Below are 24,704 nucleotides of genomic sequence, written 5' to 3'. Positions count from 1 at the left end.
GATCTAAGCTCATTAGGTTTCTTATTTCCCAAGAACTATGTTGGCTTGATTCCCTATAAATAGGGATACGTAGGCAAATTATAAGGGGTAAGAAGCGAGAGCGCAAAGGAGCCACCACTAACCCTAAGCAATATCAGCCACCAATAATCACAAACACTAAACACTGTTCATAAAATCAGACGATTACGATTCACGTTTTCCGACGAAGAACCACCGTCATAGATCTTGTTTCCGGCTACTAACCTCAAACTTTATTGCTACCAAATTCCTCTGTCAACAAATTGGCGCTAGAAGGAAGGGCTAATCAAGATCTGCATCTAGGAGGAAAGATGTCTCAATATCTTTATGAAAGTTCTTATGATGGATAAAGCTCCGATGAAGGCTCTGAGCAAGGTTATGATGAACCTTACGCTCCTACTCCGGTGAATCGTCCCACCCCGAATGTCGGTGGTCAGCCACCACTCCTGATTAGCAACGTAGATTTGTTGGAGCAGCTATATCACATGGGTGATGCCTTAAACGGCTTCGACTCGAGGTTAAGTATGGTGGAGCGGCGTAAGACAAGAAGAGGCCTTCGCCGTAACCGCTCTGCTCATGCACCTGGGAAAGCTCCCATGACCGATGATCCGGTTGGCCATGGCTAATTAGGGGCGACCGCGTGGCAATAACGTCGTGACGTCTAATTTACTCCAATGATACAACCCCGATCGTTGAATTTGTTGATGAAGATACTGATGGATGAGAGGTGCCACAGGCAAGCGGAGTCTATCCCAGCGAATGAACAACGAGGTTTCACTGCTTTGAAGGATCTCTTGGGAATCCGTTTGGGAGATGATGATCTAAGGATGTTACTTTTGGAATGGCAGAGGGATGCCGATCGCGAGGATGTGATGCCCCATGGTCCAATGCGTGTGCCCCTGAATACCCTTGAGAATTAGGAGCGGCACCGCGACTATGAGAGAGCTCCTCCTCGCGGATCGATGGACCGGTATGGTTGAGGATATGGAAGTGACCGTTGGAGAAAACCCCAGTGGAGGGGAAGAGGCAGAGGCCAAGGTAGATACTTGGACCGATATCATCGCGATAACTATCATGGCTACAGGGATACTAGCACTTACGACAGTGCTGAAAGAGATAACTATGCGGGGAATGACGGTCGTAGGGATATCCATAATTATGATCGCGAGACGCCTCAGGGTCGCGGCCGAGGTCAAAAAGAAAATACGGAGGGAGATCAAGGGCGAAACCAAGTGGTAGTTGTGGTACCTAGAGGAGAGCAAACTGATTCCCAAAATATTAATCAACAACAGGCTCCTCCAGGTGGAAATCAAGTAGTGCTACCACCACCTCATCCCCAAGGTCCACAACCTCACATGCATAATATCCCTGGTATGGGAACCTTTAATATGGACGATCTAAAGAGACTACTCAATCATTTAGAAGGAAGAGTAACAACAACGGCTAAAATTCCTTCACCATTCTCTATAGATGTGAGAGAGGATCAGTTCCCGGCCGGATACCATTACACTACTAGCGATATCCGGTTCCATGGAAGTTCAGATCCTGAGGAATTCTTGGGGTAATTTAATATAGAGATGGATGTGTATCAAGTTCCCAACCTGGCCTGATGCCGACTCTTGGCGGCCACTTTCAGGGAGAGCGCTCAGCAATGGTTTCAAAGGTTTGGACCGGGAGTAATCACTTCTTGGGACCAAACGAAAACCTTATTCCTGACCAAGTTCCAAGCAGCTGTGAGATATGCTCCGTCTGTCACTACTCTGGCTAATGTCAAACAAAGGGAGAACGAAAGCTTGACATCTTACTTTAAAAGGTTCAACACTGAGTCTACCAGCATGAGAGGTGTTTCTGACAAAGCTTTCAAAAGTTTTTTGATAGCAGGGCTAAGGGTTGGCTCGGATTTCTAGAAACATTTATAGGGAAAAGACCCGGATACTCTGGCAGATGTCTTTGCTTTGGCAGAATCATTCAAGGCCATAGAACAATCTTTGGAAGAGGTGCAACAGACTCTGCAAACAAGCCAGAGAGGCAGAGCAAGGAAGAGGGACAGATCTCCGAGCCCAAGATACCGAAGAAGTAGTCGAAGCCCGAGTCGGATAAATGCTACAATTGTAAGGAGTGAGTGGAGCCCTCCCTCGATCTATAACAACAGAACTAGCGGGTATACCCCTTTGGCTGCATCGATTGAGCACATCTTTGAGGTAAACAAGAATAGAGGACTTTTTAGAAAACCCGAGGCTCTGTCATCTTGGCAAAGCAAAGATAAGAAGAAATATTATGAATACCATGAATCATCCCGACAAAATACATATGAGTGTTGGAAATTAAAGGACGAAATCGAAGCTCTAATCAAGGAAGGATATCTTGGTGAGTGGGTAGTAAAGGAAGTAAGGAGGCATAAAAGTGGCGGCGACAAAGTAAAGGAAGAAGGAGGTCGCACCCCTCAGGGGCCGAACAATGAAACTCTGGAAGAAAATAAGTTTGTCAAGGATGGCAGCATCCGAGAAATATACGGAGGAGGTCCTGGAATGGAATGCAGTAACAGAGCCTTGGCAAGATATGCCAGGGAAGCTCGGTTTAGACCATTAACTGACGTCCGCAGGGTGGAGACTAAGCCACCCAAGGTATTTAAGGGAGAATTCATGAATATCACCTTCATGGAAGCAGATTCTAGGTGGGTACACCACCCCCACAATGATGTCTTGGTCATTTATCTCCAAATCGGAACTAAAAACATCTATAGAGCCTTCGTAGACAATGGAAGCTCATCAAACATCTTTTACTACAACACATTTAAGAAGATGGGATTACTTGGTCGAGATATGTCAGGAGAGGATTCTTGGGTCTATGGTTTCTCTGGTGAAGGCGTTAGAGTCATGGGATCAATTCTATTGCCATGCACCCTGGGAGAGAGTCCGTTGTCCGTGACAAAGATGCTCGAGTTTAAGGTCCTAAAACAGGAGTCATCCCGCAATGTGCTGATGGGACGACCTTTTCTCAGGGAAATGACGGTCATCACCTCAATCCACCACCTTACCATCAAATTCCCAACCTTGAACGGAGTTGGAAGCATAAAAGTCTATCAATATGACTCTTGGGAATGTTACAGACAAGCCATGAGGGGCTTTAGAAGAAAGGATGTCCAAGTCGGCGACACCTCAGATGATGAACTAGAGAGAAGTATCGAACAACCAATCGAGGAGATTTGTGTCCACTATTATGTTGAAGAAGGAAATGAATACTCCTCTGGGTTGCCTTCAACAATGTTGGTCTTAGAAGACACTATCAGGATTGAAATATTATAAGAAGAAGAGACTCCAAATGACATAATCCAAGCAAACTTTAATGGGGAATGGCTCGAAGGGAGGTTTGATGTTTTGAAAGGCCTTAAATAAGATATATATATATAAGGTGGATTCCCCTCTTCCTGAGGGCGCGCCCTTATCTTCAAATGTTTCAGAGGAAGTTGATGCCCCTGTACTTCAGGGCGCGCCTTCTCCCATTTCAAACTTAAAAGAAGTTGACGCCCCTGTCATACAGGGCGTGCCTTCAATCAGGAAAGAAGTTGATGCTCCCCCCAAGAGGATGTGCCTTCTCAGTGAAGTAGTGAGGATCACAATCAGCTCGACTTGGATCCACTGATACCAATGCCAACAGAGAAAATGGGGCCAGTAGAAGACACAATTGAAATCCCTGTCGATGAGAAGGATCCAAGCAAAGTTCTAAAAATTGGGTCTCAGTTGTCTCCAAGGCTGAAAGAAGGGCTTTCCATATTTCTCTTGGCAAATCTTGATGTGTTTGCGTGGAGCCATTTTGATATGGTTAGAATTGATCCAAAAGTCATGTGTCACCGATTGAATATTGATTCCAAGCATAAAGGAATTCGACAAAAGTGTAGAGCTGTGAGTGGAGAAAGGGCTATAGCTTTGGCAGAGGAAGTAGAGAGACTTTTGGACGTTGGACTAATCATAGAATCTTTTTACCCGGAATGGTTGGCAAACACGGTGTTAGTGAAAAAACCCAATGGAAAGTGGAGAACTTGCGTGGACTTCACCGATCTAAATAAAGCATGCCCAAAGGATAGCTTTCCTTTGCCAAGAATTGATCAGTTGGTTGATGCAACGGTCGGACATGCTCTGCTAAGTTTTATGGACGCATACTCTGGCTATAATCAAATTCCCATGTATGAACCTGATTAGGAGCATACCTCATTCATCACTGACAGAGGTTTGTACTGCTACATCGGGATGCCATTTGGTCTAATCAATGCTGGGGCGACTTACCAAAGGCTGGTGAATAAGATGTTTAAGAAGCAGATTGGGAAAATGATGGAGGGTATATGTGAATGATATGCTGGTGAAATCCAAGCGAGCAGATGATCATATAGTGGATTTAGCAGAGATGTTCCACATTCTGAGAAAATATAGGATGAAGCTGAATCCTCAAAAATGCGTATTTGGCGTTGAGTTAGGGAAATTCATGGGATTCATGATAAATCACCAAGGGATTGAAGCAGATCCCGCAAAAATCAAGGACCTGCTGGACACGAAATCTCCGACCAACATTAAGCAAGTACAGAGTCTGACAGGAAGAATTGCGGCATTAAATTGATTTGTATCAAAATCTTTAGATAAATGTAAGGAATCCTTTAAGGAAATTAAGGGCATTGGAAAAGATTTTGTGTGGACCTCGGACTGTGAGGAAGCTTTTCAGAAAATCAAAGAACGGTTGGGAAATCCTCCTATGCTGGCCAAGCCAGAAGATGGGGAAGCATTGATTCTTTACTTGGCAGTTCCAAAATACTCCATCAGCGCAGCATTGGTAAAAGAAGAAGAAGGTCGCCAATCACCGGTATATTATGTAAGTAAGAGATTATTGGATGCAGAAACTAGGTACACCAACATGGAAAAACTAGTATATGCCCTTGTCCTTGCGGCACGAAAGCTAATGCCATACTTTCAAGCTCATCGGATAGAGGTCCACACCACTTATCCTCTCAGGCACATTTTACATAAGCCAGAGTCGTCAGAGAAAATGTTGAAGTGGGCAGTAGAATTGGGACAATTTGATCTGAAATATTGCCCTCGCACGGCAATCAAGGGGAAAGCGTTGGCTGATTTCATACTTGAGTTCGATTCTGAGGTAGATGATAAGGCTATAGTGCTGGCAGAACCTTCCTCACAGGGGAATGCCCCTAACGAAGTGAGAGAAGAGTTCTCACACCCTTGTTGGGTCTTGCATGTTCATGGGGCTATGAATAATAACGGAGCAGGAGCCGGGATTATTTTGGTTACTCCAGAAGGACATCATATGATGAGTGCCATTCACTTCAAGTTCTATATCACCAACAATGATGCTGAATATAAAGCCCTGATTAATGGTCTGGAGATAGCCTTGGAGGTGGGAGTTATAAATTTGATAGCTCGGAGTGACTCGGAGTTGGTAGTAAATCAGGTTAATGGAGGATTCCAGGCCCGAGGCCCTCGAACTGAGTTATACATGAGATGTGTGCAGCGTTTACTTCAAAAATTTAGAAGCGCCAAGATGGAAGGCGTGCCAAGAGAAAAGAATGGAAATGCGGATGCCTTGGCAAAAATGGGCTCATAGATGGACAGCGTGTTGCTAGGACAAATTCCCTTGGGAATTCAAGAAATTCCAAGTATTCCAGAGATGAGTGTGTTTCAGATGCAAAAGGTCCCGCAGGAGACTTAGATGACTCCTATACACAACTATATCCGCACTGAGACTTTGCCGGAAGACAAGCTACAGGCTCGACGCCTTCGTTATCAGGCTGCAAAATATGTTGGCTATGATGGGGTGCTATATAAGAGAGGTTTTAATCAGCCGCTTTTATGATGTGTAGATCTGGAAGAAGGAAATTATATTCTTAGAGAGATACATGAAGGAATCTGCGAAAATCACTCGGGGGGTGGTTCATTGGCATTAAAATTCCTTAGACAGGGTATTATTGGCCAACCATGAAAGAAGATGCTTTCAAGTTTGTTAGGGCGTGTGATCGTTGCCAACAATTTTTTAATTACTGTAACACCCCGGAAATGTCCATAACTTCGTTAGCAAGTCCTTGGCCTTTCGTTATATGGGGAATTGATCTCATTGGAGAACTTCCAAAGGCCAAGGGAGGTGTGAAGTATGTCATAGTGGTTGTTGATTACTTTACAAATTGGGGGGAAGCTATGCCATTGGCCACGATCACGGCTAAGAAAATCAAAGATTTTGTTTTCAATTCTATAGTATGCATATTTGGTATTCCATATAAACTCATATCTGACAACGGGAAGCAGTTTGACAATAAAGAGTTGAGAAAGCTTTGCGAAGACTTAAACATCAAGAAAGATTTCACTGCAGTTTATCACCCACAAAGTAATGGCCAGACAGAAGCCATAAATAAGATTATTAAACACACTCTAAAGGCCAAGCTAGAAGAAAATAAGGGAGATTGGCCAAAGGAGATTCTAATGGTCCTTTGGTCTTATAACACAACTTCGAGGTTGACTACGGGCGAGTCCCCTTTTTTGCTAACCTACGGGTATGAGGATATGATTCCCGTAGAAATGGGAGCTGGATCGTTGTGAAGGGATTTGTTCGTTGAGGAAGATACAGAAGTCAATCAAAGGCTCCACTTGGATTCCTGGATGAAGCTACAATGAATTCTCAGTTGAAACTTGCTGCATATCAACAGAGAATTGCAAGGTATTTCAATAAGAAGGTGGAGTCTATGCCGTATAAGGTGGGAGATCTTGTTTTGCAAAAAGTCATGCCGAATACTAAAATAGCTCAGCATGGAGTGCTTGGAGCTAATTGGGAAGAATCGTACAGGGTCAAAGCTATACTTTGGAAGGGAACTTATTGCTTGGAAGATTTAGATGGCAAGCTCATCCCTCGAGCTTGGAATGCAGATCACTTGTGAAAGTATTATCAGTAGGGTGCAGCCTTGGCCCTCTCATTTCTATGATTGATTTTTATGTAATAGACTGGAAGCAAATAAATTCATCCTAGCCTAGGGGGTAGTAAATATAAATAAGAACCTTGGAAATAGTTGAAGGATAAAAAAATTCAAATAATTTTCCCACAGAGCAGAGTAGTCATGGGACTGGTGTAATTATCATACTAGAGCGTATTACCAATAAAAGAGAAAAGTTGCTCCAGTTGTGTATTTTTTTGATACTTATTCCCTTAAAAAGATAAGGTGCGCTCTCTTTGGAAGGGTCTTAGTGACAATAATTTGGGAAAAGTTATGTTAATTCAAACTACACAAACAAAAAGATATGATACTTCACTTATAACAGTTGAATTCCATATATATTAAAGGATATGTAAAACCTACAGGTCAGAGATGGACGCGCCCTCTGAATGAGGAATCGTAAAAACTCCTGATCTAACTATCCTCTAAGGTCAGGGGTGCGCCCTAATGGTAGATGCGCCATAATCGAGCTTGTCTCCCAAAGTCCACAGTTATGACTAGAAGATAGAGTGGAACGGTGACATCAATTCGACTTGGAAAAGTATGGCTCACAAAAGATAAAATAGCCAAAAATAATGAGGTTTGCCTTTTTAAATTGGTCTTGAAATAATATCATGTTCTAAGTTAACATACTGTCAAGATAGGAGGTGCCCCAAGTTTCTCAGACATCAGGGTGCGCCCTTATAATAGGAGGCGTCCCAAGTTTATATACTTAGAAAATTTTATCAGAACAGAAATGAAAAATATACGATTGTCATAATAAAAGCAATTCCAAAAAACCAACATAAAAGGGTAAATATTTTTACAACTTTGCACAACATCAAAAGAGGGCTGGCACCTCAAAGTATAAAGATTGGTTTAAAACATATTAAAAAGCATATCAGGGCACGCCCTGAGAGTCACTGGTTGGAGCAATTGATTGGAGAGGAACTGAGGGATCAACCTCAAGCGTGTCCTTGGCAAGTTCATCAGTGGGAGCACCTTCTTCCTCTTCCAGGCCAAGCTCAACCCTTTTTTTCCTGAATCTCCTTAGCAAACTCTTTCTTGAACTCCGCCATCTCAGCAACCGTCTCCTCACGAAACTTTTCAAAGGTATATTCAGGATCATTCACCACGAATCCAATCTTGTAGAAATGGAAACCATTGGCAAAGGTTTCGTCTGTTATCATTCTTCTCTTCTCCATTCAACCATACTTCTCTTGATCCTTAAGGTGCTCCACCCTCAATTTTGTCTCAGCTAGCTCTGTGTGGAGAGATTCAGCCTTTTTATTGGAAGTATCAAGTTGAGAAGTCAAGTTCGCCACCTCACCTTTAAGAAAAGAAATCTCGGAGTCCTTTGCCTTGATGTCCTTGGAGTGGAGGAAATCCTTATCCTTGAGAGTGTTCTGCAAGATGTTGTTATCTCCTTGAAGCCTCTCCAGGCGTGCCCTATCCTCCGGAACTTGTCTACAACTTGGGTTGAATGAAGCATAAGCTGGCAGGAAGCTTTGACAGAAGCTCTGATGGATTCCTCCAAGCTCGTTACCTGCGACTTCCCTACTTCCTCGTTGGTTACATAAAGTGATCCTACAGGGCCGAATTAGCTAAGTACAGAAGAAGAGTGGGAAGGCGCGCCCTCTGTTTAGGGCTTCTTAGGCGCACCTTGTTCCTCAGTTAAGTCTACCATAGTCCTTTTGGGGACAAGGGTAGGTTGGAGAACATGAGGAATAGGAATTGGTGACTGAGCTTTGGGTGCATCTTTCCTTGGAGGTTTGGACTTGGGTTTGTTGGTAGGGCGCGCCCCAAATGACTTAGAAATCCTAGGAGGAGTCATTTCTGTACAAAACATGTGAAAAATATTAGTAAACATGGTAAAAAGGCACGCCCAGCAACTAGGACGCGCCCAAACAAGATCAAAGTTGCTATTAAAGACACAAAACATATGTTTATGATATGTAGAAGTAGAAGCAGCAAATAAAAATAAATGCAAGTATGAGGCACACGAAGTACAATATGCAATATACAGAAAATGATAGCAAGGTAAAATATAGGTAGGACGCGCCCTAAAGGGAAGGCGTGCCCTCACAAATACTATCATTGATCAAACCTAATGGGGGTTCACTTTGGGTGGTACTCTCTTCGTGTTCTTCTTCATCTTCTTCCTCATCGCTGTCAATTTCTACAACACGAGTAAGGGGAATGCCTTTCCTAAACTCTGTGTATCTACATTTAGTCCCAACAATATCATATAGTATTCCAACTCACATTAGGTGGGCCTCTGTGACAAGTGTCTTCAAATTCCACCTCGCTGAAGCAATCTTGAGTAGGGCTTCCGCCCTTTCTTTGGGCGCGCCCTCAAGTTCCCGCACAGAGGGTTTGTCTAGTACAGAAGGGAAGGATTACTTGAGAATAAAATCTAAAATAAATTAAAAATGAAAAAGCAAAAGGGTGCGCCTTTACTTGGATCTGTGTTGAACTGGATTCTAACTCCATCCCTTCTCGTGGCTGACTTTGCCTGATGAGAAGCCCTTCTTGTTATGTTGTTTGTCCAGAACCAGATAGTAATAGCCATGATCAAATTTTATGAGGCTGAAGAAATGGCTAACTTCTTCCATAGTAGATGCAGGGAATCCTAAGTCCATGTACATAATTTACAGTGTCAGAACAAGCTTGTAGCTGTTGGGAGATAATTGGAGAGGGACCAAGTCGTATAACTCAATCACATCCCACAAGTAGGGATGGAGAGGCGTGCCCACACCTAAAGATACCATCTTTGGACTGATAACCATCCTTGGAATTCTGAAATTTCTGCCATAATTGAAGAGATGGGGGCGCATCATGCTCAGAGGGCGCGCCCATATCCCTTTCATATCATAATATTCCATTAACCATTCTAATTGTTCATCCGAACAATTAGACAAAAGCCCCACACAGAATAGCTTTTCTTGTTCCTTTCTGAAACGCTTCTTCACGACCTTTGTGCAAACTTCATACTTACTCCAGTCAAAATCCAACTCGTTATCAGAAACTTCCCAGTAAACGAATAGAGTGGGTGAAGGTGCTGGGGAGGTAGAGAACTGAAGGGTATCTTCGTCGAAAAAATTCATCTCATCACGGAAAGGTGATAAGTTCTCCTCAGGTGCGCCCTCAAAATTAGGGAAAGTAGGTGCGCCCTGAGATGGACTGGAGGAGATCGCCCTATAAAAGACTTTGGATGGGCCTACACCAATATTGGCTCCAATCTCTGTGCTCCTATATCTGTCTGCGTTTAAAGACTCCAACCAATCATCGTCATCGAATTATGTCTCAACAGGAGCAGGGGATCTCTCTTTTTGGACCAATTTTTATTTGTCACATCTTCGAGATAAAGGGACGTTGTCCATAGAGGAACTGTTTGAAGAATCTGCCATCAAGTTGCCTTCTTTGGAATCTCGAACAAGGCGCGCCACCCGGTTTAAAAACTCAGGAGTTTGGTGGGCGTTTGGAGGTTGAGGTTTGAAGTAGGCGTTAGGAGGAGAATAGATTCCAAGATTTGAGAGAAATTCCTTGAAAGGATGAAATGGAGAAGACGCGCCCTCGACTTCCAACTGTCAAAAGAAAAGCAAAAATCATTGAGGGTGCGTCCAATTTATAAAAAGGAGAAGAAAATATGAAAAGCATGTTGTGAATATGTTGTGTACTTGATGATCACTTAAACAAAACATCTAGGTAGATTTTACTTAGTGAAATAATGTAGCACTCGACGGATAAGAATTATAGTCCCGACGGATAACTCATTATAGTCCCGACGGATGATTAACTTATTATCCATCGAGTGAGTAGCTTATGTAATAATAAGTTTGTAGCACAGTGATGTATGCACCTTTGTATAAAATCTGTAGTAGCATATAAGTCATGTTGACTTTATCTAGATATGCAGAATAGGTTGATTAATTGTACATAAGTAATGTCTTGTAATTCTGTATAAGTGAAATGAAGTCAAGTGCCAAAATAGCTACCGACGGATGATTAACAAAGCCTTCGACGGATGATCAAAAGACTATCAAAGGATGTTTAACATAGCAGTCGACGGATGATCAATTAAGTCATCGACGGATGATCTAAAAGTCGATGGATGATCATATCAAGAATTCAGACATCAGTTGAACAGTGAAAGCTGACACACAGCCGTCGAGTTGGATACAAACACATTGTGGAAGCCCATTAACTGGGTAATAGAGGACAAAAAGCAGCAAAGATTAAGACTGTTAGATTTTATATTTGTTCAGTCTTTTTGACTTTGTAATCTTGGTATTATATAAACCAAGAGAGTAGCAAATAGAAAAATAACTGAGATAGCTGAGAAACACAAAAACGGAGAAATCTTTGTAAGCATAATCTTTAGCATTTCCTGTATTCTCAGTAGTTCCATTTGTAAGCAGCTGTGAGCATTTCTGCACACAGAGTCCTCTCGATATTATATATATATATATATATCTCTGGTGGAATTGTTTAAATCCACCAGAAAGTTTTTAAAGACTCTTGTTTTTAACTACTTGTGTTTTTATTCATTTAAGTTTATATTCCGCATTGTGCTAATCAAAACGAATATATCAATAATCGAGTTGAACATTTTTATTTCAAGAAAAAGGTTCAAGAATTCCATTCAACCCCCCTTCTGTAATTCTTGCTACATTGTTAAGGGACTAACAATTGGTATCAGAGCAAACTCTTAATCTACAAAGAGTTTAAAGATCAAAACAATTCAGCAAGATGAACAAGAAAGATGTTGAAGTCAAGATTCCTTTTCTTGATAAAGATAATTACCATCATTTGAAGGTAAAGATGCATCTTCACATTCTCTCTCAAGATGAGGCCTATGTGGACTGCATCGAAAGAGGCCCTCATGTTCCAATGAGAGCTGCAACAGGAAATGAGCCATCTGTTCCAAAGCCAAGGCATGAATGGTCTAATCCTGACATTGAACAAGTCAGGAAAGATAAAAAGGCCATGAACATTCTGTTCAATGGTGTTGATGCAGACATGTTTGATAACATCATCAACTGCAAGACTGCCAAGGAAGTTTGTGACATAATACAGATAATATATGATGGTACTGAGCAAGTAAGAGGAAATAAAATGCAGCTCCTGATTCAGCAATATGAGCATTTTCACAATGAAAAAAGTGAATCACTCACTGACATTTTTGGTAGATTCCAAAAACTACTAAATGCTCTTAAGTTGCATGGAAGAGTCTATCAGACTAAAGACTCCAATCTGAAATTTCTCAGATCTCTTCCAAAGGAATGGAAACCAATGATAGTCTCATTGAGAAACTCACAGGATTATAAGGAGTTTACTTTAGAGAGACTATATTACATTCTGAAAACCTATGAGCTTGAGATAGAGCAGGATGAAAGAATGGAGAGAGGAAAGAAGAAAGGAGGATCCATTGCACTAGTTGTTGATCTGGAAAAGGAGAAGGAAGTGAAGATGGAAGCTGTGGAATCAACTTCAAAGGTCTGTGAAAGCAAGGGTAAGGGGCTAGCTACAGAAAATGAAGATTCATTGAGCCAAGATGACATGGAGGACATTGATAAGCACCTAGCATTCCTTTCAAGAAGATTTTCCAAGCTCAAGTTCAAAAAGAACTTTGGAGCGGCCAAGCCAAATAAAAACATGGTGGATAAGTCAAAATTCAAATGTTTCAAATGTGGCTTGGCAGGGCATTTTGCAAATGAGTGTAGAAAGTCAGATTCCAGTAAGAAAAGATTTGAGTCTGTAGATTACAAGCAAAAATACTTTGATCTACTCAAACAAAAGGAAAGGGCTTTTATTACACAAGAGAATGACTGGGCAGCTGATGGCTTGGATGAAGATGAAGATGTCAGCTATGTCAATCTAGCCCAAGTCTGATGAAACAGAGACAAGTTCCTCAAACAATCAGGTAATCACTATAAACCTTGCACATTTATCTAAAGCTGAGTGTAATGATGCCATAAATGACATGTCTACAGAATTGTATCATTTGCGTGTTACATTTTAAGTCCCTCACTAAAGAAAATGCTAAAATCAAATAAAACAACTTGTTTTTAAGTGAGAGGAATAATGTGCTTGAGTCTCAGTTTGTTGAGTTTGAAAAACTAAAAATTGAGTGTAGGATTGCCAAGGAGGAATTAACTGAGTCTTTGAAAAAGGAAGAAATTTTAAAGAAGCAGCTCGATCGTGAACAAGAGGTGATTAAAGCATGGAAAACATCCAGAGATGTTCATGCTCAAATCACCAAGGTTCAGGGAATTGAGTCTTTTTGTGATGAAGCCTGGAAAAAGAATAAGGAGAAACTAGAACCTATTTTGGTAGATGGGTTGCTGACAGATGTAGACTCGACGGATGATGAGGACTATCCGTCGGATAACAAAAAGTGTTATCCGTCGAATGATAAAAATCCTCATCCGTCAGCTGTAAGCAAACCCATTAGCAAAGCCAAATTAACCAAGCTAAATGATAAGTATGGGTCTGTTTCCAAGAACTTTGTTTCAGGAGAGTCAAGTCAAGCTAAGAAAGGGAAAAAGGCTAATGTTGGTCACATGACTGTCAAACAGTTAAGTGACAGACTTGAGAAAATAGAGGTAAAAACAGAGACTAAAAAGAAAAACAATAGGAATGGTAAAGTAGGGATTAACAAACACAATAACTACACACCTGATAAATATGCTCCTGGAAAGATCTGTGTCAAGTGTGGTAGTGTAAATCATTTGTCTGTTAATTGCAAATATGCCATGCCTACTCCCATGTCTGTTTAGTCTCAATTTCCTAACATGAATGCCATGCCTCCTATGCCTGTTAATGCTATGCCTACACAGAATATTAATGCACAGTTTGTTAATATGCCATTTGCACATAATCCATATTATGCTGCATACAATATGCCTCAAATGCCATTTAGCATGCCTTACTGGAATAACATGTTTGCACCAAGCATGCAATTTCCTGTTAGCCATAACATGCATGATAATTCTGTTGCATCTAGTGGTTTCAAAGGCCCAACCCAAATGACTAAGGAAGAATCTGAAATTCCTAAGTCAAATGAGTTAAGACCTAAGAAATAGAAGAAGAAAGCTAACAAGGCAGGACCCAAGGAAACTTGGGTACCAAAATCAACTTGATTTGATTTTGATGTGTGCAGGGAAATAGAAGGAATCTTTGGTACTTGGATAGTGGTTGTTCAAGACACATGACTGGTGATTCTACCCTGCTCACAGAATTTAAGGAGAGAGCTGGCCCAAGTATTACTTTTGGAGATGACAGCAAAGGATATACTGTGGGATATGGCTTGATTTCAAAGGACAATGTCATCATTGAAGAGGTTGCCTTAGTGGATGGTCTCAAACATAATCTGTTGAGTATCAGCCAGCTTTGTGACAAAGGCAACTCAGTAACCTTCAACAAAGAAGCCTGTGTTGTGACTAACAATCAAAACAACAAAGTGGTTCTCACTGGTGTGAGAAGAAGAAATGTGTATCTAGCTGACTTCAACTCAACTAAAGCAGAATCTGTAACTTGTCTTCTCAGTAAAGCAAGTCAAGATGAAAGTTGGCTATGGCACAAGAAGCTATCCCATCTAAACTTCAAGACCATGAATGAGCTGGTAAAGAAAGATGTGGCGCCCTCCAAACCCGGGTCAGAAGTTTGGGGTCCACAACACAACACAATATATCAACCTGAATAAGAAATATTATTTATAATGACCCTGCTTCACAAAACCACGGATCGCAACAGGTTAAAGTATGAAAACAAGCCACAACCTTAATTATTACATCGTACTAAATCTCAACTAATTTAACTTACAATTGAAAATAAAATCATTCTTACAACCTTGTTATCTCACTACTGCCAATAGCTCTTGCTAGCTCGATCAATCATAGTCTGGAATCCTAGCTCGAACATTGAACTGGGAAACCTTGCTAACAACCATATCCTTCTTAACTGTAGAATATATAAGAAGATTTGCAAGAGTGAGCTAACTAGCTCAGCAAGTCATATTATCAATAACTGAGGTTAAACAATAATAAATGAGATGATTCAAAAGAATCAAGTTCCTTGTTAAACAACCAATAGAATTGGATATTCATTTTAAGTTTCTAAAATCAAGGTTAGGCTGCTGATCAGTCACGCACTAACCCCGAGCAAAGCACACATCATTGCTCTGACTACTGGATCCAAGGCCCACATTGGCCTAACTTGACCATCGATATGGTCTGACCACGAATCTGGTCCATACAAAGAAAACTATCCAATTCTAAATAGTTCAATATGATAAACAATAGAATTCAATAAAACCAGATCATAATCAGTAACAATAAAACATTTGTATAAAAGCATGGTGAAAATTCATGCTTACCGAAAGGGTATGTCAAAGTTCATAAAAGAAGTGGCCTCCAGCCGGTAGGATAATCGAGTATTAGATGAATAGTGTTTTTACAAAGTTTTAGTGCTTCGATATCACAATGTATGGTTAAGTATAAAAGTTTCTGTATATATAAACAATTTTGTTCCAGTGTTTGGTATATGATGGATATATATTTTTGGAGTAGTATCGTATTTGTGTGGTTTAATATTTGGTAAATCCACAAGAAATGGTTCACAAAGAATAAGGCTTACGACTCAAAGATCAAATGATGTGGCTCAGGTTCAAGGCTGGAGGATTCAAAGTATTTCCAATATAAAACAGAGCTATTTTGAATATTAACAATAGGTCACAAGAGAATTTAGAAATATTTGCAATAAATCTCGAGAAAGGTTTAGAAGTACTTGCCTTATCATAATCGATTTCAACTTCACTTGTACTTGTCTAATGACCTCTTTCAACAATCACTCGTCGGCTTCTTCTATACCTCGCTTCTATCCTCTGATCACTTGTTGTATTTTCTACATATCAATTCTATTTTCTGATCACCTGCTTCTCTTTCTTACGCCTTGCTTACTCTGCTAGGCATCATAAGTATCTATCAATATTCCACTCATACGATTCTGTTCAACACATACTTCTATCCACCCTTCGTTTCACCTAAATCCGATTAACGGATCAAAAGTTATGCTATAAACCAGTAATCACCGAATATATAGACCGACAGTCAATCAACAAGTCACATATAACACATAATTCATCACATAATCAATGACATATCATTTATAAAGACATTTCGGGTCATAAATAGGCTTTCTGGTATTTAAAATGATTTTTAAAACATTTTTCGGAATTAAAACGAGTCGTTGGATCCATTTCGGAATAATAAACAGGGTTCGGTTGGCCAATTCTGGCTCCGAAACAATTTTAGAATAATTATCGAGCCTTGAAAATAATTTAGAATAATATTTTAAAGCTCGAAACTATTTTTCGAAATTTTTAAATCATTTTTAAATAATTAAATCTAATTAAATAATAAATTAAAATCAATTAATAATTAATTAAATCAATTAATCAATTAATTTTCGAATTAATTGACTAATTAATCAATAAAAATTAACTGAAATTAATTAAATAATTAATTCAGATTTATTTTTGAATTAAAAATAATTTTTGGAATTAAAATAATGATTTTTGAAATTAAAATAATCATTTTCGGATTTTTCTGAAATTAAAAACAATTTTGAAAATAATTTATAAAAAGAAATCCGAATTTTAAAAGAATTCAAAACAGGAATCCAGAATTTGTAAAATTCTGGAAACTTCAGGTACTAACTTGCAAAAACGTCAAAAACAACTTTGATTTAGGAATAATCTGAATCAAAACCGGGTTTTTAATAAAAAGAAACGGGTCAGGAACCGGGTCGCCGGGTCGGGATGAACCGCCGGACGAACCCAGAATCCGGTGACCCTTTCCGGATTCCGGTGACCTCAATCGGGGTCGAAAACAACCTCGTTTGATCTATTTTTCAATGCAAAATCAATCTAAGCACTTCTAGAAGCCTAACCATTCAACAATCTGTCCACAACAATCATTTAATCAATTTTTCGGCCAAAACACGAAGAACTCCGGCGAGAACTTCAAACAACAACTCCGTTCAATCTAGAAATCGTCTGATAACATGCTATATATGATTAGATTGCAAATTTTAAGGGGAACAAAACCCACCCCTTTAGAACTTCTGATAATCCCTAAATAAGAAACCCCCAATTTTAATCAAGAACATTCAAACGAATATAAACCCTAGTTATACAATTCGAGAATCAAACCCTAATTTGAACATGTTATTGAACTCCAAATTCGAAGTATAATATACCAAAATGATCAGGAAAATAAGCTCTACAACATACAATCACCAAATCATTCAAACAACCATCCGTACAAAAATTCATAGTTTAAATACCAAGAAATTCGAATATAAATAATTAAATAGAAAATCACCTGATGTTTCTGGGTTGAAATTGATGGAAGATTTGGATTCTAGATTTCAGTAGCTTCGTTTTGAGTATATGTATGCCAAAATCGGATATCGATAACGCCTCCGAATTTATGTTTGATTATGAAGAACATAATATAATTATAGTATTTTCTCTGTAAAAACTCTGTAAATACTGTTTGCAAATGATTTCCGGTACAAAATAAAATACGGTAAATGCTATTTATAATTACGGAAAATTAGTATCCCGTTGGATCATTCCGGATATAAAACGGTACGTTTATTTATAAAAACTGATCCAAACGGTATCGGTTTTCGGGATAATTATCCAAACTAGTACAATTTGTACTGCGGTCTTGGTCTCAGCACCTGGTTACACGTACTACGAAGTGATAATTGGGATAGTTTAATAAAAAAGCTCCTGTTTATCGAAAATACCGGTTTTATTGATTTACCGAAACGAATAATGTATCGAAAATATTGCGTCGGGACCCGCGCAGGACAAACCGTACGCCGGATCGAAAAAGTCAAAACACGGAATATGCTCGGAATATTACAATTAGGTTAGGAAGGAGTTCTCGGAAGAGTTTCGGGTTCCAAAAACGTAACAACGGCTGACGTCGGTTGGTTCCCGTTTTTATAAAATAGGTTTTAAATACCCGGAAAAAGATTTTATAAATTTCATATGATCCTTATAAATCCATAAATCAACATAAAAATAATTAGGAAGATATGACAATTATCTATATTTTATTTTGAACATATAAAAATGAAAATACTCAATTGATATCATTTTTAAACATCCAAACACATTTAACACTTAACAAATAATTCACAAAATAGATACTGAACAGTAATTGTCATATCTTCCTAATTATTTTTATGTTGATTTATGGATTTATAAGGATCATATGAAATTTATAAAAAAAAAAATTCCGGGTATTTAAAACCTATTTTATAAAAACGGGAACCAACCGACGTCAGCCGTTGTTACGTTTTTGGAACCCGAAACTCTTCCGAGAACTCCTTCCTAACCTAATTGTAATATTCCGAGCATATTCCGTGTTTTGACTTTTTCGATCCGGCGTACGGTTTGTCCTGCGCGGGTCCCGGCGCAACATTTTCGATACAATATTCATTTCGGTAAATTAATAAAAACCCGTACTTTCGATAAACGGGAGCTTTTTATTAAACTATCTCAATTATCACTTCGTAGTACGTGTAACTGGGTGCTGAGACCAAGACCGCAGTACCAGTTGTACTGATTTGGATAATTATCCCGAAAACCGATACCGTTTGGATCAGTTTTTATAAATAAACGTACCATTTTATATCCGGAATGATCCAACGGGATACAAATTTTCCATAATTATAAATAGCCTTTTACCGTATTTTATTTCGTATCAAAATCATTTACAGATAGTTAATTTTATAATTTTCAGAGAAAAACCCTAATTACATAAATTGTTCTAAGAATCAAACAGCAAAACGAAGGCGTTACCGATCTCTGTTTTTAAAGCTTGAGTAACCAAAACGAAGGATTTGAAGTGTTCTATCAGATTCTGAGCTTGGTTTCACTGCAGAAATCAAGGTTTAATTTCTAAAAATTTAATTATTTTCGAATTTATTTTATTAAAAATATGAATTTTTGTTCGGATGATTGTTTGTATGATTTGATGATTGCATGTTGTAGAGCTTGTTTTCCTGATGATTTTCATATGTCATACGTCTGATTTGGAGTTCAATAACATGTTCAAATTTGAGTTTGATTTTCGAATTTTAAAATTAGGGTTTATAACCCGTATGAATGTTCTTAATTGAAATTTGGGGGTTTCTTATTCTGTGATAGATTGATGTTGTATTATAGTGGGTTGTGTTCTCTGTGAAATTTGCAATCCAGTCGTATAAGTTTCATGAACCAACGAGGTCTGTAGAGAAGGGAGTTGTGTTTTGAAGTTTTCCGATGTTCGCCGGAAACTGGAAAATTTCACGGCCAAATTCCGGCCAACTCAGGGATTGTTAGGTTGTTTTGATTGCATGGTTGTGTTCCTGGTGTTGTGTAGAAGTGATCTGGAGCTTGTGGCAAGGTGAGGAGGCCGGAATCGTGTTCTCCGGTCACCCCTGTGTTTTCCGGCGACTGGACTGTAATATTTGCAGTTTGGTCCCTGAACTTTTGAAAACGATGCAGTTTGGTCCCTGTAGTTTCCAGACTTTGCAAAAATAGGATTCCTGTTTTAAAAATGTTTAAAAATCATATTTCCCATTTATTTTTATTATAAAAATTCGTTTTTAATTTCTGAAAATTCTAAAAAATTATTATTTTAATTCCGAAAATTATTTTTAATTCACAAATAAATATGAGTTAATTATTTAATTAATTTCAGTTAATTTTTAATTGATTAATTAGTCAATTAATTCGAAAATTAATTGATTAATTGATTTAATTAATTATTAATTGATTTTTAATTAATTATTTAATTAGATTTAATTATTAAAAATGATTTAAAAATTCTGAAAAATAGTTTCGAGCTTTAAAATATTATTCTAAATTATTTTCAAGGCTCGATAATTATTCTAAAATTGTTTCGGAACCAGAATTGGCCAACCGAACCCTGTTTATTAACCTGAAATTGATCCAACGACCCGTTTTAATTCCGAAAAATATTTTAAAAATCATTTTAAATACCAGAAAGCCTATTTATGACCCGAGACTTCTTTATAAATAATATATCATTGATTACGTGATGTATTATGTGTTATATGTGACTTGTTAATTGACTATCGGTCTATATATTCGGTGTTTACTTGATTATTGCATAACTTTTTATCCGTCAATCGGATTTGGGTAAAACGAAGGGTAGATAGAAGTATGTGTTGAATAGAATTCCATGAGTAAATTATTGATAGATGCTTATGATATGTGAGCAGAAGAGGCAAGACGTAGGAAAGGGAAACAGGTAGTTGGAAAGTAAAACGGTTGTGATTGGAAGCGAGTGCAGTATAGTAAGCTAATACCAGGCAAGTGTTCTGAACTTTCTCGAGATATTGTAGTACTTGATAATCCTGTGATATTGCAAGTGCTTTGAAGCACAGAAACCTAAACCCTGATTTCAGTTATTGTTCTTGAGCTATGAACCATATTCTTTCTAAGCCATTGATTATTATAAACCCAAACTTGAACCTCAAGTATACGATACTATTCCATAAATACATGCAAACAAAATCCCAAACACTGAACTGAATTACTTATACATTCAACCATTGTATCCTATGCTTTGAGAGCTCAAATCTTTGAAACCCTGAAATATTGATTCTTTTGTTATCCAATTCTTTCAGTTCCCAGCATTCAAGCTTGTAAACTACTTTATTGATCCTTACAAAGATTGAAACCCTTTCATTGTTAAACAGTCATTGTTGTTAATGATTCTGGTTATTGTTTATTATTGCATATTCTGTTATTATGTTAGAATTGGATTGTTTTTATAAAATTGTGGACCAGATTCGTGGTCAGACCATATAATGGTCAAGTTAGGCCAATGTGTGCCTTGGATCCAGTAGTCAGAGCAATGCTGTGTGTTTTGCTCGGGGTTAGTGCGTGACTGATCAGCAGCCTAACCTTGGTTTTAGAAACTTAAAATGAATATCCAATTCTATTGGTTGTTTAACAAGAAACTTGATTCTTTTGAATCATCTCATTTATTATTGTTTAACCTCAGTTATTGATAATATGACTTGCTGAGCTAGTTAGCTCACTCTTGCAATTTTTTTTTTATATATTCTACAGTTAAGAAAGATTTGGTTGTTAGCAAGGGTTCCCAGTTCAATGTTCGAGCTAGGATTCCAGACTATGATTGATCGAGATAGCAGGAGCTATTGGCAGTAGTGAGATAGCAAGGTTGTATGAATGATTTTATTATCAATTGTAAGTTAAATTAGTTGGGATTTAGTACGATGTAATAATTAAGATTGTGGCTTGTTTTCATACTTTAACCTGTTGCGATCCGTGGTTTTGTGAAGCAGGGTCATTATAAATAATATTTCTTATCCAGGTTGATATATGGTGTTGTGTTGTGGACTCCAAACTTCTGACCCGGGTTTGGAGGGCGCCACAGGTTATTTTAATTCCAGAAATTATTTTTAATTCAAAAATAAATATGAATTAATCATTTAATTAATTTCAGTTAATTTTTAATTGATTAATTAGTCAATTAATTCAAAAATAAATTGATTAATTGATTTAGTTAATTATTAATTGATTTTAATTAATTATTTAATTAGATTTAATTATTTAAAAATGACTTAAAAATTCTGAAAAATAGTTTCGAGCTTTAAAATATTATTCTAAATTATTTTTAAGGCTCGATAATTATTCTAAAAATGTTTCGGAGCCAGAATTGGCCAACCGAACCCTGTTTATTATTCTGAAATTGATCCAATGACTCGTTTTAATTCCGAAAAATGTTTTAAAGATTATTTTAAATACCAGAAAGCCTATTTATGACCCGAAATGTCTTTATAAATGATATGCCATTGAATATGTGATGAATTATGTGTTATATGTGACTTGTTGATTGACTGTCGGTCTATATATTCGGTGATTACTTGTTTATAGTATAACTTTTGATCCGTTAATCGGATTTGGGTGAAACGAAGGGTAGATAGAAGTATGTGTTGAACAGAATCGTATGAGTGGAATATTGATAGATACTTATGATGCCTAGCAGAATAAGCAAGGCGTAAGAAAGAGAAGCGGGTGATCAGAAAATAGAATTGGCATGTAGAAAATACAGCAAGTAAGCAGAGATTAAAAGCGAGGCATAAGAGAAACAGATGAATGGTGGTTGAATAGAGTTGTAGACAAGTACAAGTGAGGTTGGAATCAATTATGATAAGGCAAGTACTTCTAAACCTTTCTCGAGATTTATTGCAAATATTTCTAAAATCTCTTGTGACCTATTGTTAATATTCAAAATAGCTCTGTTTATTTTGGAAATACTTTGAATCCTCCAGCCTTGAACCTGAGCCACATCATTTGATCTTTGAGCCGAAAGCCTTATTCTTTGTGAACCATTTCTTGTGGATTTATCAAATATTAAACCATACAAATACGATACTACTCCACAAATATATATCCATCATATACCAAACACTGGAACAAAATTGTTTATATATACAAAAACTTTTATACTTAACCATACCTTGTGATATCGAAGCACTAAAACTTTGTAAAAACACTATTCATCTAATACTCGATTATCCTACCGGCTGGAGACCACTTCTTTTATGAACTTTGACATACTCTTTCGGTATCCATGAATTTTCACCATGCTATTATACAAAGATTTTATTGTTACTGATTATGATCTGGTTTTATTGAATTCTATTGTTTATCATATTGAACTGTTTAGAATTGGATAGTTTTCTTTGTATGGACCAGATTCGTGGTCAGACCATATCGATGGTCAAATTAGGCCAATGTGGGCCTTGGATCCAGTAGTCAGAGCAATGCTGTGTGCTTTGCTCGGGGTTAGTGCGTAACTGATCAGCAGCCTAACCTTGATTTTTGAAACTTAAAATGAATATCCAATTCTATTGGTTGTTTAAGAAGAAACTTGATTCCTTTGAATCATCACATTTATTATTGTTTAACATGAGTTAATGGTAATATGACTTGCTGAGCTAGTTAGCTCACTCTTGCAAATCTTTTTATATATTCTACAGTTAAGAAGAATATGGTTGTTAGCAAGGTTTCCCAGTTCAATGTTCGAGCTAGGATTCCAGACTATGATTGATCGAGCTAGCAGGAGCTATTGGCAGTAGTGAGATAACAAGGTTGTAAGAATGATTTTATTATCAATTGTAAGTTAAATTAGTTGGGATTTGGTACGATGTAATAATTAAGGTTGTGGCTTGTTTTCATACTTTAACCTGTTGCGATCCGTGGTTTTGTGAAGCAGGGTCATTATAAATAATATTTCTTAATCAGGTTGATATATTGTGTTGTGTTGTGGACCAACCTGTGGCGCCCTCCAAACCCGAGTCAGAAGTTTGGGGTCCACAACACAACACAATATATCAACCTGAATAAGAAATATTATTTATAATGACCCTGCTTCACAAAACCACGGATCGCAACAGGTTAAAGTATGAAAACAAGCCACAACCTTAATTATTACATCGTACTAAATCTCAACTAATTTAACTTACAATTGAAAATAAAATCATTCTTACAACCTTGTTATCTCACTACTGCCAATAGCTCTTGCTAGCTCGATCAATCATAGTCTGGAATCCTAGCTCGAACATTGAACTGGGAAACCTTGCTAACAACCATATCCTTCTTAACTGTAGAATATATAAGAAGATTTGCAAGAGTGAGCTAACTAGCTCAGCAAGTCATATTATCAATAACTGAGGTTAAACAATAATAAATGAGATGATTCAAAAGAATCAAGTTCCTTGTTAAACAACCAATAGAATTGGATATTCATTTTAAGTTTCTAAAATCAAGGTTAGGCTGCTGATCAGTCACGCACTAACCCCGAGCAAAGCACACATCATTGCTCTGATTACTGGATCCAAGGCCCACATTGGCCTAACTTGACCATCGATATGGTCTGACCACGAATCTGGTCCATACAAAGAAAACTATCCAATTCTAAATAGTTCAATATGATAAACAATAGAATTCAATAAAACCAGATCATAATCAGTAACAATAAAACATTTGTATAAAAGCATGGTGAAAATTCATGCTTACCGAAAGGGTATATCAAAGTTCATAAAAGAAGTGGCCTCCAGCCGGTAGGATAATCGAGTATTAGATGAATAGTGTTTTTACAAAATTTTAGTGCTTCGATATCACAATGTATGGTTAAGTATAAAAGTTTCTGTATATATAAACAATTTTGTTCCAGTGTTTGGTATATGATGGATATATATTTTTGGAGTAGTATCGTATTTGTGTGGTTTAATATTTGGTAAATCCACAAGAAATGGTTCACAAAGAATAAGGCTTACGACTCAAAGATCAAATTATGTGGCTCAGGTTCAAGGCTGGAGGATTCAAAGTATTTCCAATATAAAACAGAGCTATTTTGAATATTAACAATAGGTCACAAGAGAATTTAGAAATATTTGCAATAAATCTCGAGAAAGGTTTAGAAGTACTTGCCTTATCATAATCGATTTCAACTTCACTTGTACTTGTCTAATGACCTCTTTCAACAATCACTCGTCGGCTTCTTCTATACCTCGCTTCTATCCTCTGATCACTTGTTGTATTTTCTACATATCAATTCTATTTTCTGATCACCTGCTTCTCTTTCTTACGCCTTGCTTA

At 37.8% G+C, this 24,704-nt stretch overlaps 2 protein-coding genes across 2 annotated transcripts; both read left to right on the top strand.

The window, feature by feature from the left end:
- Window positions 1-954: 954 nt before the first annotated feature.
- LOC141686137 (uncharacterized) lies at window positions 955-3,323 on the top strand. The gene is made up of 2 exons (XM_074491194.1): window positions 955-1,056; window positions 1,938-3,323. Exons 1-2 carry the CDS (start codon window positions 955-957, stop codon window positions 3,321-3,323), a joined length of 1,488 nt encoding a protein of 495 aa, XP_074347295.1.
- A 942-nt stretch (window positions 3,324-4,265) lies between these two features.
- On the top strand, window positions 4,266-5,625 carry LOC141686131 (uncharacterized). The gene is made up of 2 exons (XM_074491187.1): window positions 4,266-4,353; window positions 4,649-5,625. The coding sequence occupies exons 1-2, from the start codon at window positions 4,266-4,268 to the stop codon at window positions 5,623-5,625; spliced, it is 1,065 nt and encodes a 354-aa protein (XP_074347288.1).
- The last annotated feature ends 19,079 nt before the right edge of the window (window positions 5,626-24,704 follow it).

The sequence above is a fragment of the Apium graveolens genome, chromosome 2 (assembly GCF_009905375.1).
Source record: "Apium graveolens cultivar Ventura chromosome 2, ASM990537v1, whole genome shotgun sequence".
NCBI lineage: Eukaryota > Viridiplantae > Streptophyta > Magnoliopsida > Apiales > Apiaceae > Apium > Apium graveolens.
The sequence above is the reverse complement of the archived record's forward strand: the minus strand, read 5'-3'. Positions and strand labels throughout refer to the sequence as shown.